Below are 17722 nucleotides of genomic sequence, written 5' to 3'. Positions count from 1 at the left end.
GTCTCTTGATAGTGCTTTTCACAGAGAAGAAGTTTTTAATTTTAATGAAATCCAGCTTATCAAGTTTTTCCATGAATCATGCTTTTGGTGTTACATTTAAAAACATCATTGCCAAACACAAGTCATTTAGGTTTTTTCCTGTGTTGCTTCTAGGAGGTTTATCATTTCATGTTTCATATTTAAGTCTGTGATCCATTTCGAGTTAATGTTTGTGAAGGATGTAAAAGCCTAAGTCTTGTTTTGGGTTTGTTTGTTTGTTTGTTTGTTTTTCTTTTTTCTTTTTCTTTTTTTTTTTTTTGCGGGTGGTTGTTCTGTCCTTCTGGCTCCATTTGTTGAAGAGACTGTATTTTCTCCATTGTGTTGCTTTTTCTCCTTTGTAAAATATCACTTGACTATATTTATATGGGTCTATCTCTGGGCTCTCTATTCTGTTCCATTGATGTGTTTGTTTCTCTTTTGCTAATGCTACACTATCTTGACTACTGTAACTTTACAGTAATTCTTGAAGTCGGGTAGTGTCAGTCCTCCTATCTTGTTCTTTTCCTTCAGTATTGTATTGGCTATTTAGGGTCTTTGTCCTCTGCACATAAACTTTTCTTTCTTTATTTTTCAAAAGATTTTATTTATTTATTTGACAGACAGACATCACCAGTAGGCAGAGAGAGTGGGGGGGGGGGAGCAGGCTCCCTGCCGAGCACAGAGCCCGATGCAGGACTCGATCCCAGAGATCATGACCTGAGCTGAAGGCAGAGGCTTAACCCACTGAGCCACCCAGGCACCCTGTACATAAACTTTTCAATCAGTCTCTCCATATCTACAAAATAACTTGCTGATGTTTTGATTGTGATTGCACTGAATCTGTAAATCAGGTTGGGAAACTGACATCTTGACAGTATTGTGTCATCTTACCATGAACATGGAATATCTCTCCATTTATTTAGTCCTTCATTGATTTCTTTTGTAAAAGTTTTATAGTTTTATTCATATAGATCTTATGTATGTTTTGTTAGATTTATGCCAGACATTTCTTTTTGGGGGCTGCTAATATTGGTGCTGTGTTTTTTTTTTTTAAGATTTTATTTATTTGACAGACAGAGATCACAGAGAGGCAGGCAGAGAGAGGAGGAAGCAGGCTCCCTGCTAAGCAGAGAGCCCGATGCGGGGCTCAATCTCAGGAATCTGAGATCATGACCTGAGCCAAAGGCAGAGGCTTTAATCCACTGAGCCACCCAGGCGCCCCTAGTGTTGTGTTTTTAATTTCAAATTCTACTTGTTGATTGCTGATATGTAGGAAAGTGACTAACCTTGTATCCTCCAACCTTGCTGTAGTCACTTAATAGTTTCAGGGGTATAAGGAGGTTTTTTTTTGGTGGGTCCTTTTGGGTTATCTACATTTTTCTTTTGAACAAAGACAGTTTTTGTTTCTGCCTTCCCAAACAGTATATCTTTTTTTCCTCTTGTCTTATTGTAGTACCTACGACTTTCACTATGATGCTGAAAAGCATTGGGGAGCAGGGACATCCTTGCCTTGTTTCCCATCTTGGAAGGAAAGCTTTAATTTCTCACCATCAAGTATGGTGTTAGCTATAGGGTTTTTGCAGATACTCCTTTTTCAAGTTGAGGAAGTTCCCTTCTATTCCCACTTTACTGAGGGTAGTTCATTCTTTAAACAGGTATATAACATTTCATTGTTTTGAAGAACTATGTTTTATTTAATTCTTTTTGTTGAACACTTGGTCTGTTTCCATTTCTTTTTGCTATTTTAAGCGGTACTGTTGTGAACAACCTTGTACATACCTCTTTGGGCACATGTGCAAAAGTATTTTTCTGTAACAGGTGCCTAAAAGTGCAATTGCTGGGTTGAGAGATATGCATTTTTAATTAATTTTAATTTTTTAAATGTTGAAATAATTACAAATCTATAGGAAACTTGCAAGTACAGTATAAAGCACTTCCCTCCACCAAATCACCTGAGAGTAAGTTGCTTACCTGATGCTCCATCAGTCCCCTCGAGCATCTACAATATAACTTGAGGGTGCATCTCCTTCAAACAAGGACATCCTGCTCTATCTCCTCAGCATAACCATTTGAATCAGGAAATTAATGTTGACGTATTACTACCACGTAATCCTTAGACCCAATTCAAGTTTCACCAGTTGTCACAATAATGTCTAATAGAAGGAATCTCCATTTACTGATCACCTAGATTTCCCAGTTTTACCACATTTGCCCTGGTATGTAATGTTGGGTCTAAATATTTTTTCAGAATCATTTCAGACTCAGTCGCAAGCATGATCCTCATTACATCTTAATAGTAAAGTGTGCATTTCCTAAAAACAAGCACACTTTCTTCCCCAAGCTCTGTAAATCCAAAAGATCAGGATTTCTAAATAGATACTTTAAAAACATGATCCAGTGTTACCATCTGGTCGATAGACTTCTTTCAGATTTCATTGAGTGCCCCAGTAATGCCCTTTATAGGTTCAGGATCCAAGCCAGGATCACCTGTCGGATTTAGCTGTCACAATTTCCTTGATCTCCAGGATTGCTGTGCAGTGCGGAAAGCTGTTAGCTCATGTTTTGTCCATTTCATAGTGTTTACAATGGGAGGGCTAATCGGACACCAGTTTTGCCATCATAGCAAGAAGCAAAAGTCTGCTTCAGAATTTTAGAAGCTAAGTTATTAAGTGCTATGACTAAATTTTCTTGTGGATTATATGTTTTATAAAATACTGCATTTGTCCTGTTTAAAGATTGGGATCTTGAGTTCCACCTTGTCATATTAATATTGCCACATCTTTTTCTTTCCTTTTAAATGTCACCTGGTATATAGTTCTCTATTATAGTCTATTCTGTGTGTGATTATTTTGTTCTAGGTGTATATGTTGTTAACAGCATATAGTTATCTTTTTATTCTGTTTATCTTTTGATAGATTTGCCCTTTTTACACTCAATTTTTTTTTACTGATATAATTGTACATATTGTGTTAAAGTTCATGTTTTCTGTTTAATATGTTTCTTTTTTCTGTTTGGTGACTTTAGTTGGATTGATTTTTAGTTGTTGGTGTTGACCTTTTATTTTTTCTATATCCTATATATAGAGTTTCTTTATCCTAATATATCACTTCTATAGCCTAGACATCTCTCTCTCTCTCTCTCTCTATATATATATATATATATATATATATATATATATATATTTTTTTTTTTTTTTTGCTATGGGAAGTGGATTTTTAAAAATAGTTTTTTTTTTTTTAAGAACAGGTTTAGACTTAAAATGCCAGGCTAGTATAGAGAGTCCTCATATTCTCCACATTTGGTTTCCTGTATTTTTAACATTTTACATTGGTGTTGTATCTCTGTCACAATTAATGAACCAATATTAATGTACTATTATTAACTGAAGTCCATACTCTATTCGGATTTCCTTTGTTTTTATCTAAAGCCCCCTCTCCTCGCTTCTCGGCCTTTTGGCTAAGATCAAGTGTAGTATCTAAAGTCCCCCCTTTTTTGTTGTTCCAGGATCCAATTCACATACCAGATGGCAAAGCATTTGACTGCAATTCACATACCAGAGACCTGTCTTCATTATAATTCCTTAGGGTCTTCAGGCTGTGCCAGTTTCTCAGACTTTTGTTTGTTTTTGATGACCTTGGTTTTGAGGAGTTCTGGTCACATACTTTGTAGGATTGGAATTTGTCTGATGTTTTCTCATTATTATATTAGGGTTATAGGTTTTTGAGTGAAGAACACACGTGTAGGGGCTGTCTCATTCCATCATATCAAGGGTATTTACTATCAACATGACACATCACTGTTGATGTTACTCTGATACAGTGTTTCTTAGATGTCCCCACTATAAAGTTACTCTCTTCTCCCACCTACATTTTCATACTGTAATCTTTGGAAGGAAGTCAGCACTTATGAAGTGGAAGGTTAGGTTTCATCTCCTTGAGCTAGAAATCTCTATGTAAATTGAGTTCTTCTATTTTATCCCTTTTGTGTATTTGTTTAATGTATATATCAGCATGGACACAGGAACATTTTGTCCTTCGGATTATAATCCAATATTATTTTGTTGATTAAATTGTCCAACTTTAGCCATTGGGAACTCTTTCATTTGACCCTGTGCCTCTTTGACATATACTTATTAATATCAGTATTTTAAAAAATACTTCATGGTGCTAGAAGATGCTTCAAACTCATATATTTCTTATTCCAATCCTGTAATCTGCCATTCCTCCAAGGAGTTCTGTTTTTCTTTAATTGGACAATGGTATTTAGAAACCAAGATCTGGGTGTACTCATTGCTGCTGGGGTGTTATTGCTTCTAGGCCCTCTCAGGTGACAGAACAAAGGCATGTCTGCATATTAGCCCATGTCTATAAGTATTTCGGTATGTAACCATCTGTGTGTATATTAAGCCACACATGATTCATACTGAAGTCTCCAACTCTAATCCATTATCATAGTGATCATTCCACCCTTTTTTAAAACTTATTTTCTTTTTTTTAAAATTCAATTAACATATAATGTATTAGTTTCAGAGATAGACTTCAGTGATTCATCAGTATTATGTAATACCAAGTGTTCATTATATCACACACCTTCCTTAATGTCCATCACCCAGTTACCCCATCCTCCTACCCCCTCCCCTCCAGCAACCCTCAGTTTGTTTCCTATGATTAAGAGTCTCTTACAGTTTGTTTCCGTCTCTGATTTTGTCTTATTTTTCCCACTCTTCCACTATGAATCTTGTTTTGTTTCTTAAATTCCACTTGTGAGTGAGACCATATGATAATTGTCTTTTTCTGACTGACTGATTTCATTTAGTATAATACCCTTCAGTTCCATCCATGTTGTTGCAAATGGGAAGGGTTCCCTTTTTGATGGCTGAGTAGTATTCTACTATATATCTATATCTATACCTATACCACAACTTCTTTATCCATTCATCCATCAGTGACCATCTGGGCTCCTCCCATAGTTTGGCTTTTGTGGACATTGCTGCTATAAACATTAGAGTGCGGGTAACCCTTCAGATTACTACATTTGTATCTTTGGGGTAAATCCCTAGTAGTGCAATTGCTAAGTCATAGGGTAGCTCTATTTTCAGCTTCTTGAGGACCATTCATACTGTTTTCCAGAGTGGCTGCACCAGCTTGCATTCCCACAAACAGTGTAAGAGGGCTCCCCTTCCTCTGCATGCTTGCCAACATCTGTCATTTCCTGACTTGTTAATTTTAGCCATTCTGACTGGTGTGAGGTGATATCTCATTGTGGTTTTGATTTGTATTTCCCTGATGCCAAGTGATGTGGAGCATTTTTTCATGTGTCTGTTGGCCATTTGTGTGTCTTCCTTGGAGAAATGTCTGTTCATGTCTTCTGCCCATTTCTTGATTGGAATATATGTTTTGGGGTGTTGGGTTTGATAAGTTCTTTATAGATCTTGGCTACTAACCCTTCATCTGATATGTCATTTGCAAATATCTTCTCCCATTCTGTAGGTTGTCTTTTGGTTTTGTCAACTGATTCCTTTGCTGTGCAAAAGCTGTTGATCTTGATGAGGCCCCAATAGTTCATTCTTGCCCTATTTCTCTTGCCTTTGGCGATGTTTCTAAGAAGTTGCTGTGGCTGAGGTCGAAGAGGTTGCTGCCTGTGTTATCCTCTAGGATTTTGATGGACTTCTGTCTCACTTTTAGGTCTTTCATCCATTTTGAGTCTATTTTTGTGTATGGTTTAGGGAAATGGTCCAGTTTATTTTTCTGCATGTGGCTGTCCAATTTTCCCAACACCATTTATTGAAGAGCTGGTCTTTTTTCCATTGGATATTCTTTCCTGCTCTGTCAAAGATTAGTTGACCATAGAGTTGAGGGTCCATTTCTGGAGACTCTATTCTGTTCCAGTGATCTATGTCTGTTTTTGTGCCAGTACCATACTGTCTTAATGATTACGGCTTTGTAATAGAGCTTAAAGTCTGGGATTGTGATGCCCCTAGGTTTGGTTTTCCTTTTCAACATTCGTTTGGCTCTTCAGGGTTTTTTCTGGTGCCATACAAATTTTAGGATTATTTGTTCCAGCTCTATGAAAAAGGTTGATGGTATTTTGATAGGGATTGCCCTTGAAAGTATACATTACTTTAGGTAGCACGGACATTTTAACAATATTCATTCTTCTAATCCACGAGCATGGGACGTTTTCCCATTTCTTTGTGTCAGCCTCAATTTCTTTCATAAGTGCTCTATAGTTTTCTGAGTATAGATCCTTTACCTCTTTGGTTAGGTTTATTCCTAGGTATCTTAGGATTTTTGGAGCAATTGTGAATGGGATCAGCTCCTTAATTTCTCTTTCTTTTGTCTCATTGTTACTGTATTAAAAAGCAACTGATTTCTGTGCATTGAGTTTATATCCTGCCACTTTGCTCAATTCCCATTTAAGTTCTAGAAATTTGGGGGTAGAGTCTTTTGGGTTTTCCACATAGAATGTCCTATAATCTGTGAAGAGTGAGCATTTGACTGTTTCTTTGCCAATTCAGATGCCTTTTAATTCTTTTTGTTTTCTGATTTTGAGGCTTGGACTGACTCCACTGTGTTGAACAGTAGTGGTGAGAATGGACAGCCCTGCTGTATTCCTGACCTTATGAGAAAAGCTCTGTCTTTCCCACTGAGAATGATATTCACTTTGGGTTTTTTGTATATGGCTTATATAATCTTGAGGTATGTTCCCTCTATCCCTATGCTGTGGAGAGTTTTAATCAAGAAAAGATGGTGTAATTTGTCCAGTGTTTTTTCTGCATCTAGGTTTGTGGCTCTCCAATTTTCAGGAACGGACAAGGACAAGAACCATATGATTCTGATGGTTCTTGTCCTTTCTTTTATGTATGTAGTATACAATGTTGATTGATTTGTGGATGTTGTACCATCCTTGTAGCCCAGGAATAAGTCCCACTTGGTGGATAATCCTTTTATTATACTGGTTGGTCCTATTGGCTAGTATCTTGGTGAGAATTTTGGCATCTATGTTCATCAGGGGTATTGGTCTGTAATTCTCCGTTTTGCTGGGGTCTTTGTTTGGTTTTGGGATCAAGGTAATGCTGGCTCTACAAAAAGAATTTGGAAGTTTTCCTTACATTTTCATTTTTTGAAACAGTCTCAGAAGAATAGGTGTTAATTCTTTAAATGTTGGGTAGAATTCTGCTGGGAAGCCATCCAGCCCTGATCTCTTTGTTGGGGAGATTTTTTGATTACTGCTTCAGTTTCTTTGCTGCTTGTGGGTCTGTTCAAGTTTTCTATTTCTTCCTGGTTCAGTTCTGGTAGTTCATACCTCTCTAGGAATGCATCCATTTCTTCCAGATTGCCTAATTTGTTTGCATATAGCTGCTCGTAGTATGTCCTCATAATTGTACTTCCTCGGTGTTGGTTGTGATCTCTCCTCTTTCATTCATGATTTTATTAATCTGGGTCCTTTCTCATTTCTTTTTGTTAAGTCTGGCCAGGGGTTTATCCATTTTATTTGTTTAAAGAACCAGCTCCTAGTTCTGTTGATCTGTTCTACTGTTCTATTGGTTTCTCTTTCATTAATTTTTTCCCTTTAATCTCTGTTATTTTTCTTATCCTGCTGGGTTTAGGCTTTATTTGCTGGTATTTTTCCCCCCCAGCTCCTTTAGGTGTAAGGTTAGGTTGTGTATTTGAGACCTTTCTTATTTCTTGAGAAAGGATTTTATTGCTATCTACTTCCCTCTTAAGACTGCCTTTGCTGCATCCCAAAGGTTTTGAAGAGTTGTGTTTTCATTTTCATTTGTTTCCATGAATTTTTAAAATCTTCTTTAATTTCCTGGTTGACCCATTCATTCTTTAGTAGGTATGCTCTTTAGCCTCCATGTATTTGAGTTCTTTCCAGATTACCTCTTAGGATTGAGTTCCTGTTTGAAAACACTGTTGTCTGAAAATATGCAGGGAATGATCCCAGTCTTTTGGTACCAGATGAGACCTGATTTGTGACCCAGTATTTCATCTATTTTGGAGACTGTTCCATGTTCACTCAAGAGGAATGTGTGTTCTCTTGCTATAGGATGAAATGCTCTGAATGCTCTGTGAAGTCCATCTGCTGCAGTGTGTCATTCAAAGCCCTTGTTTCCTTGTTGATCTTCTGCTTAGATGACTGTCCTTTGCAGTGAGGGAGCATGTTAAAGCCCTCTTCTGTTACTGTATTATTATTGATTTGTTTCTTTAATTTTATTAGTTGGTTTATATAAGTGGCTAACCCCATGTTGGTGTCATAGATATTTACAATTGCTAGATCTTCTTGTTGGATAGACCCTTTAATTATGATATGGTGTCCTTCCTCATCTCTTATTACAATCTTTGGTTCAAAATCTTATTTCTCTGATATAAGGATTACCACCCCAGCTTTCTTTTGATGTCCATTAGTATGATAAATGGTTTTCCACCCACTCATTTTCAGTCTGGATGTGTCTTGAGGTCTGCAATGAGCCTCTTGTAGACAGCATATAGGTAGGTCTTGCTTTTTTATCCAGTCTGATGCCCTGTGTCTTTTAAATGGGCATTTAGCCCATTTACAGTCAAGTAAGTATTGAAAGATGGGAATTTAGTGCCATTATATTACTATATTAATTACTATATATTAACATGTATCTATTATTAAAATAACTGTTTCTGTATATTGTCTCTGTTCCTTTCTTGTCTGTGGTACTTTGGGGCTCTCTCTTTCCTTAAAGGATCCCTTTTTAAAAAAAAGATTTTTATTTATTTATTTGACAGAGAGAGATGACAGGTAGGCAGAGAGGCAGGCAGAGAGAGAGGAAGAAGCAGGCTCCCTGCTGAGCAGGGAGCCCGATGTGGGACTCGATCCCAGGACCCTGAGATCATGACCTGAGCTGAAGGCAGAGGCTTAACCCACTGAGCCACCCAGGCGCCCCTAAAGGATCCCTTTTAATGTTTCTTGCAGGACTGGTTTAGTGATCACAAATTCTTTTAGTTTCTGTTTGTCCTGGGAGCTTTTTATCTCTCCTATTTTGAATGACAGCCTTGCTGGATAAAGTATTCTTGGCTGAGTATTTTTCTCATTTAGCACTATGAATATATCATGCCAGTCCTTTCTGGCCTGCCAGGTCTCTGTGGATAGGTCTGATGCCAGTATAATGTTCCTACCCTTTTAGGTTATGGACCTCTTGTCCTTAGCTGCTGTCAGGGTTTTCTCTTTGTCTTTGAGATTTGCAAGTTTCCCTTGTTAACTTAAATTTACTGATTTTTGAGGAGTGTTCTCTATGCCTCCTGGACTTGAATGCCTGTTTTCTTCCCCTGATTACGGAAGTTCTTGGCTATAATGTGCTCCAATATACCTCCTGTCCCTCTCTCTTTCTTCTTCTTCTGGGATCCCAATTATTCTGTTGTTCCACTTTAACAGTATCACTTATCTCTCAAATTCTCCCCACCCCGTGATCCAGTAGATTTATCTTTTTTCTCAGCTTCTTTAGTCTCCATAATTTTGTCTTCTGTATCACTAATTCTCTCTTCTGCCTCATTTATCCTAGCAGTTAGAGCCTTCATTTTTTATTGTACCTCATTAATAGCTTTTTAAAATTTAGGTTGATTAGATTTTAGTTCTTTTATTTCTCCAGAAGGGGATTCTCTAGTGTCATCCATGCTTCTTTCAATCCCAGCTAGTATCTTTATCATTGTTAATTCTGAACTCTAGTTCCAACTTCTGCTTATATCCATACAGATTAGGTCCCTGGCAGTCAGTACTGCCTCTTGTTCTCTTTTTTGAGGTACGTTTTTCTCTCTTGTCTTCCTTTCTGGAGAAGAATAGATGAATGAGAGAACATAATACTAAGATGACAACAATGACCTCAGAGAAATATACTCTAGACAAATCAGAAGAGACCTGAAATTGAAAAAAAAAAAAAAAGGAAAAAATAAGAGAATCAGACAGTTGAACAGAACAGACCCATACACATTGGATCCTGTGTGTATTTTGGTTTGTTTGTTAGAAAACTAGATCCTAAAATTGTAAAGAAAGAAAAAATTACAGGTACAAAAATAAAATTACATACAATGAAAGGATAGAATGTAACTGTAAAAAATGAAAAAAGATTTACAGTTGATAAAATAAGAAATTGGTTGTAAAAGGAATGAGAAAGAAAATTAAAATTAAAAGACCAAGGAGTCATGGGGAAAAACCCTATGAATTCTGTGTACTGTATTTCCCTAATGCTGGAGTTTTGCATTTCTCTGTGATCATAAACTTGGTCTTGGCTGGATGTTCTTGCTTATCTTCTAGGGGAGCGGCCTGCTGCATTGATTCTCAGATGTCTTTGCCCCAGGTAGATTTGCACTGTCCTTGCGGGGGGGTGGGGGTGGGACAAAGCTACGTCATCTGCTTGGGTTTACTTTGAGGAATTTCATGCCCCGAAGGCTCTCCGTGCAGCTTTAGAGGATGAGAATGAAAATGGCGGCCTCCCAGTCTCCAGCCCTGGAGCCCAAAGCTTGGTTCCCCACTTCTCAGTGCGCCCTCAGAGACATACAGTCAGTCATTCCTGTCTCCCTGGTCTCCGGCCACACTCCATGCTTGTGCGGCATGTGACCGAGCGTTTCTGTCACAGGTACAAGACCCCATTTTGAGTCTCCAAACCCTGCAGACTCCTGTTGCACACTCGCACGCTGCTCCTTCCGGGGGGAAGAAGGGAAGTCTCGTTGTAGTTCTGCCACTCCCTGGGCCCCTGCTCTGAGAGCCGTGGCCCAACTGTGCCACTGTTTGTGGTATGTGGCAACCCCCACCTGAGAGCCCACTCCTGGGCTCACTGTTTGCTGCCGGCTTCCCTGCTCTGATGCCCGAGAGCTCTGCTGCACTCAGGCGCCCCCAGTGCTATGACCTGGGGATCCTGAGACCACACTGTCCCACCTAGCATCCGCCCCCGCTTAGCCACCTAGGTGATGGCCCTCATCAGACTTCTAAAGGTTCTGACTCGGCATTCAGCTGCTTATGGCTGATGGCTCATAGCTGGCTTATAGGGGCTCCCTCCCCCCATGGTTTACTCCCCCCATGGTTTATCCTTGCCTCGATTCACTTCCTGTACCCGACCTTGCAGAACATGATCGTTTTTCTATTTGCAGAGTTGCAGCTCTTCTTCTCTTGTATCTCCAGTTGAGTTCATAGGTGTTGAGAATAATTTGATAGCTAGCTAGCTGAATTCCTGGGACTGGACGAAACTAAGGTCTCCTACTCCCCTGCCATCTTGGACTCCTCCCATTGTAGCCCTCTCTTACCTACAGTCTTGCTCTCCAACAGTGAGAAGCCAGGCTTCTACAGTTCATCACCCACTTACCCATTTGTTCAGTTCTAGTATGCATGCGTAATAGTTTAAGAATTGATAATACATATACTCCGCTGGGAAACTACGTGCCCATATGGGGGGAATTATAGGTGTCAAGTCCAAAAGCAAGCAGAGCTGGGCAGATGAGTCTGCCTCTGAGAACAGATTCTCTTGTGAAAAGCTTTTCCCTCAAGCCTTTTAAGTGGTGTGTAATCAGAGCTGCTCATCTAGATATGGATCCTGGGCTTGGGGGAAGGTACCCTGGATTGACATAGTGTAGTGCAGAGTTTACAAGATATGGAGGGGGATGTAAGAACCTGGCTCATAATCAGTGGAGCTTTGGACCCCAGTATTCCTTGTTGCAAGGTGTACATTCTGTGGGCTGGGCTTAGTGTTCTGTACAGTTGAGCCTTCAGCTTCTAGTGGACAGAAGACTGTGATCAGTAAACTTGGTGAGATTCAATGCGAGATGATCTCAAGATCCGTAACTTAATTATATCTGCGAAAACCACTTTTCCATTTTGTTTTTGGTGGAGAAACGTTGTTTGTAGAAGGAAATCAACTCAGTGTGTCTTTGGATGGCTTCTACCAGTTTCCTTTTGTGGTATTCATCTTCATGACACCCTCTAAAGGGAAACAGTGATTACAAGAAACTATTTCAGAATGATTTTATTTTTATGGAAAAATAATTAAATTTTAAAAATCTTTTTTTTTTTTAAATTTTTAGGATCTGGGGACTCTGATTTTCGTCTGGAGGATGCGTTGAAAGAAACTTCCTCAGTAAAGCGTGAGTATTAATCAAACTATTAAAAACAAACAATAGTGATTAATATGCACCACCCACTCAGAATATACACCCAAGGAAAACACTTTTTGTCTGAACTGATCGGATATAATAGGGGTGTCATAAATTGCATTATTTACAAGAAAATCTGAATATTTAACATCATTTGTTTCCTTTGCGAAGAATAGCACACAATGTGTAACAACTGATGCAGCATTTTCCCCAGTGGCCTTAGAAGACTGCCTTTCCCTCGCTCAAGGAAAAAAGTCTTTGAAGTGAATAAGAGATTTGTTTTTCCTACTAGATTTTTTTTAAAAAATGGTTTTTCTTAAAATGGTGTCTACATGTAAACTCTCAAATGCTAAGCTTTGTTGTCCATTTCTCTTTACATTTTTTTGAAAAAAAAAAATTAAACCACTTTTTTTTTAAAGTGTGAACATTAGAAAGTAAAACTGAGATTTTCTGTGACCCTCCCCATCCTACTAATGTCCTTCCCATCCCAGGAGGAAACTGCTGGGTCCTTCTGGAATATGCTGGTCCCAGGTGATTTTCTGTGCTATTACGTACATCTGTACACATAGATTGGTGTTTTTGTTTTACATGATGTGTGAGGCTTTTTGTTTTAGTTACGCATGTAACTAAACAACAACAAACAACCTTGTTTGCATTTAGTAAGTATTGAAGACTTGAGTGAGTGTTATCTACGTTTTATAAACTGGCAGGCTTAAACCCACCGAAACGTGTTCTCTCACCGGTCTGGAGGCCTCGGGTCCAAAGTGAAGGTGTCGGCGGGGCCACGCTCCCTCTGAAGGCTCGAGCGCAGGAAGCTTCCTGGCCGGGCACACCTGGGGTGGCTGGTAGCTGCCTCACTCCGGTCTCTGCCTCCTCCCTGTTTACAGAGCCTTCTCCTTTGTGTGGTGTTGTCTTCTCTTCGTCTCTTCTGGGGGTTCTTTTTGTTGGATTTAGAACTCACTTGGATAATGCTGCATGCTCTCGTCGCAGGTGTCCTTAATGACATCTGCAAGGACCGTTTTTCCAAATAGGGTTCCCGTTTGTGGCATCTGCGGATTAGGACTCCACTATATATTTGGGGGGCCACTGTGGGACCACATCATTTTATCTATACTTCACACGTAACCTTGGGCTTCATGGAGCTGGCATCCCAGTGACGTGGCTCTGGCTGTGTCCAGTGCTGCCCTTTCCTTACTGGCTGATGTGTGATTTGCTTTCATTTTGCATAATTACAAATAGGGCTTCAGTGAACATTCTTGTCCATATCTTTTGTGTATAAGGTCAGTGGGACTATCAGGCTGAAGGGTGTATGTATTTTCTGTTTTACTAGATTCTGCCAAACTGTTTCCAAAACGAATATACCATTATATATTCACTGAATACCATTCAGTTTCTTTTCTTCAGATTTGCACATCAACCAGATTTTATTAATCAAAGGCATTTTACCAATATGATGGATAAAATATCTTACTGCTTTATTATGCATTTTCCTCATTATAGTGAGATGGAACATCATTTCATATATTTATTGTCCATTTGTATTTTCCTCTTTGGTGAATTATCTGTTCATATCCCTTCCCCATTTTTTTCTGCTAGTTTTCTTGTCTTTTTCTTATGGGTTTGAGGAGTCTCTGTGTATTCTGGATTGAGAAAGGCAGGGGCTCTGGAGCCAGACTTCTTGTGTCTGAACCCCGCCTCTGCCACTTCCTGCCACCTTTGGTGAGTCTCCTGACTTCTCTGTGCCTCCATTTCCTTTGTCTTATGTGAGTTTAATAATAAGCCCTACCTCCTAGGATTATTGGAAGGATTAGGTGAGTTGGCCCGTGTAAAGTGCTCAGCACAGGACTGGCACAAGTTCAGTGCTCAGTGAGTGTCGGCCGTTAAATTGTTCCTTGATTCGACTCTGGCTGAGTTTCTGGTATCAGGCAAGGCTACGTGAGGAATGCATGCTTACATAAACTGGCCAACAGACTGAAAGCAATTCTTGTCAAAATCCCAGCTAGAATTTTTACAGAAACAGACAAGCTGATTCTAAAATTCATACGAAATTCAGGGGACCCCAAATTGCCAAATTGTCTTGGAGCACCTGCGTGGCTTGGTAGGTTAAGCATCCAACCCTTGATTTCAGCTCAGGTCATGATCTCAAGGTCATGAGATCGAGCCCCACATCAGGTTCCATGCTGGGTGTGGTATCGAGCCTGCTTAAGATTCTCTCCCCCCGCCCCATGCTCATTCATGCTCTGTCTCTCTCTCTCTCTGTAAATTAAAAAAAAATTGCCAAACTAATCTTGAGAAAAAAAGAAAAAGTTGTAGGACTCACACTTCCTAATTTCAGAACTTACTACAAAAGTGCAGTGATCAAGGTGGTGCAGCACCAGCATGACGAGACCTGGAGTTCAGTGGAATAGAATTGGAGAGTCTAAAATAAACCATTATACCTATGGCCAGTTGACTTTTGACAAAGATGCTGGGACTGCCCAATGGGGAAGGAATAATCTCTTGAATAAACGGTGCTGGGACAGCTGCATATCCAGTTGCCAAAAAATGAAGTTGGACCCTTGCCTCACACCTTATAAAAAAATTAACTCAAACTGGATGATAAACCTGAAACCAGAAATCTCATAGAAGTTCATTTTCAGGGGCGCCTGGGTGGCTCAGTGGGTTAAGCCTCTGCCTTCGGCTTGGGTCGTGATTGGGATCGAGCCCCGCATCGGGCTCTTTGCTCAGCGGGGAGCCTGCTTCCTCCTCTCTCTCTCTCTGCCTGCCTCTCTGTCTACTTGTCATCTCCGTCTGTCAAATAAATAAATAAAATATTTTTTAAAAAAAGGAGTTCGTTTTCATGTATGCTGTGAGGTGAGAGCTTAGAGTATTCTCAGGTTTTTCCTGCGTGTGCTCACGTCCTGTACATGCAGGTGGCCTTTCGGATTCCCGGGGGAAAAACAGTTTCTTAGCAGTGATGGTTTTAATGAAATCATGTAACATCTCCCCAAATAAACATGACCAAAAAAACCAAAAGCCTAAATATAAAGACCCCCCAATTAGGAAATTTGTTACTTTCCTAATGGGGGACTTCTAAATATTTACATCCGTTTCTCCGTTGGGAGAAGGCAAACCTCACCCGATCTTCATCAGCACCCGTCAGCCAGTGTGCCCGGGACCCGTAGGAGCACCAGCACGTGGTGTCTTTGGTTGAGTAACATTCTCCAGTAGCTCATCACTTTTTTTTTTCTGTCTTAGCTTACATTTCATGCTACTGAGATTCAGAGAGATAGACTTGTTGATTTCTCCTTGGCTCAATTACGTTTTCTGGTGGAGAATGTTTTGGTTTGTATCTTGTACGTTTCTTGTGTAAACAGTCCCTGAACCTCCTAGGTCAGGGTATTGCCAGTGACCTTCATTCATCAGTCAACAGTGTTTGAGTGCCTGCTTGCTGCCAGGCACCATTCCAGGTGCTGGGCATACTGTAGGGGTTAGGCCTGTGCTCATGATGTTATTTTCTCTGAAGAGACACAGTGCATGAAATAATGTCAGATTTTACTGAGTACTCTGGAACAACTAGAACCAGTTGACAGGGTAGGGAGGGCCCGAGGAGGTGGCAAGTGGTGGTAGTTTAGATGAAGTGGAAAGGGCCTCCCTGATGAGAGGTGACCCGCAAGGAGTGGAGGAAGTGCTGTCAAGGCCAAAAGATCAGGTGTAAGAGTCCTGAGGCAGAAGAGGACTGAGCTGTCTCTGGGACTCAGAAGGTGGCCTGTGTGACTAGAGTGTGGAGGAGACTGGATCATATAGGGCTTCTAGGACATAGTGACCCCTTTAGTCTAAGTACAAGGCGAAGCTTCTGGAGTAGTATTTTGAAAGCTGAGTTATTGAGCTGTAATTCACATACTGTAATTCACCTGTTTTAAAGTGTGCAATCCAGTGGCTTTTAGTACATTTACAGGGTTGTGCAATTATCACTACATCCATTTTATTTTGCTTTTAAAGACTTTGACAGTGAGCACAAGCAGGGGGAGGGGCAGAGGGAGAAGACAACTCTCTGCTGAGCGGGGAGCCCAATGCGGGGCTCGATCTCAGGACCCCGAGATCATGACCTAAGCCGTAGGCAGAGGCTTAACCCACTGAGCCACCCAAGCGCCCCCACTATAGTCCGTTTTAGAACATCGTCTCAAAAAGAAACTGTACCCTTCAGCTGTCAATCCCCTGATTTCCCTCTTACAGATATTTCATATAAATGGAGTCATATAACGTGGACTTCACGTGTGGCTTCTGTTACTGAGCACAGTATTTTCAAGGTCACCCCTGTTGCTTTCAGAACTGCTTCTCCGTCCCTTCTCCCACCCTGTCTTTACGTCTCCACCCCTTTTCCCTCCTTCTCTTCCTTTTGCAGTGTGTGCAGTCATCTCACAGGGAGCACACTTCTGCCTTTGCCCTATGAAGCTTTTTTTCTTTTCTTTCTTTTTTAGTTATTTATTTGGAGGAGGGGAGGGCAAAGGGAGAGACTCTGAAGCAGACTCCCTGCTGAGCAGGGTTAGAGCCCAACACAGGGCTTGATCCCAGGACCTTGAGATCATGACCTGAGCTGAAGTTAAGAGTTGATTGCTTAACTGACTAAGCCACCCAGGTGCCCCTGCCCTAGAAAGCTTATGAGTTTCCCCTTTCCTCGGAAGGCCACGGACGCCATCATTAAGCCCCCTTGGGGCTTGGAGGAACGTGGCCAGTGTTGTTTACTGTGTTGTCATAGGCGCATGTTAAAAAGAAACCCTCTGGCCGGAGTGCTGAGCAACAGAGATGCTCTTCTAAGTTTGTCATTTTGAGAAAAGCTTCACAGAAATAGGTTTCTTTATTTTAGGAGCTCACCGCTTTCATGAAGTTGACCTACTGTTCTAATTCCTTGATAAGCATCTAGACTTTCCTCCTCTCAATTATGGATCATAAATCCCATTTAAAGGTTCATGACAGGAAAACCTGTAGTTCATAGTATCTTAAAAATCACACAAATCCACGCTAACATTCTACATCCTCGTAGGCTCGGGCTGTGACAGAGCCGCGGGTTCCCCACGCGTGGTAAGGAACGAGCTCTTGAAATGGCACCTGCAGATTTTCAGAGAAACCGCACTTCTCCAGAAACCGTGTACTTGGGCAGAACTCCGCAGAGCTAATGATCACGACTGCGTGGTACTGGGTCAATCAAATAGAGCGAGAGTCCAGAAAGAAACCCTTATTATGTCTCTGGCCAGTTGACTTAAAAAAAAAAAGTCTGGAAGAAGAAATATCTTTCCGTGAGCTGTTTGAGTGCTGCGGATTTTTCCACATATTGCGTGGAGCGCTGGGTGTGGTGCATAGGCAGTGAATGCTGGAACACTGGAAAGAAAAAAAATGAATAAAAATTTAAAAAAGAAGAAGAAGAAAAAAAGAAAAAGAAAGTACTAATACATAAGTGACCATTGCTTTTATGAGAATTGCTCAAATAACAGTTGCAGTAATGTATCGCCACAATATAGATACACAGAGCCTCCTTTTAAATTTTACAGCTTAACGTCAAATGGAAATTATAGACCTGAAATCCTCTCCAAACTGTTGATGAGCTGGATTAA

At 40.3% G+C, this 17722-nt stretch overlaps 1 protein-coding gene and 1 pseudogene across 3 annotated transcripts in view; both read left to right on the top strand.

Moving 5' to 3' along the window:
• The window catches only part of CD99L2 (CD99 molecule like 2), an 80552-nt gene that overhangs the window by 37422 nt on the left and 25408 nt on the right, over window positions 1-17722 (top strand). For all 3 annotated transcript variants that reach the window (XM_044236093.1, XM_044236092.1, XM_044236091.1), the window contains exon 2: window positions 12063-12122. In XM_044236093.1, the coding sequence (XP_044092028.1) occupies window positions 12063-12122 (60 nt within the window). The remainder of the gene's footprint in view (window positions 1-12062; window positions 12123-17722) is intronic.
• On the top strand, window positions 3455-3530 carry LOC122897719 (annotated as a pseudogene).

Source organism: Neovison vison, chromosome X, assembly GCF_020171115.1.
Source record: "Neovison vison isolate M4711 chromosome X, ASM_NN_V1, whole genome shotgun sequence".
NCBI classification, from domain to species: domain Eukaryota; kingdom Metazoa; phylum Chordata; class Mammalia; order Carnivora; family Mustelidae; genus Neogale; species Neogale vison.
This window is presented reverse-complemented; position numbering and strand designations above follow the sequence as displayed.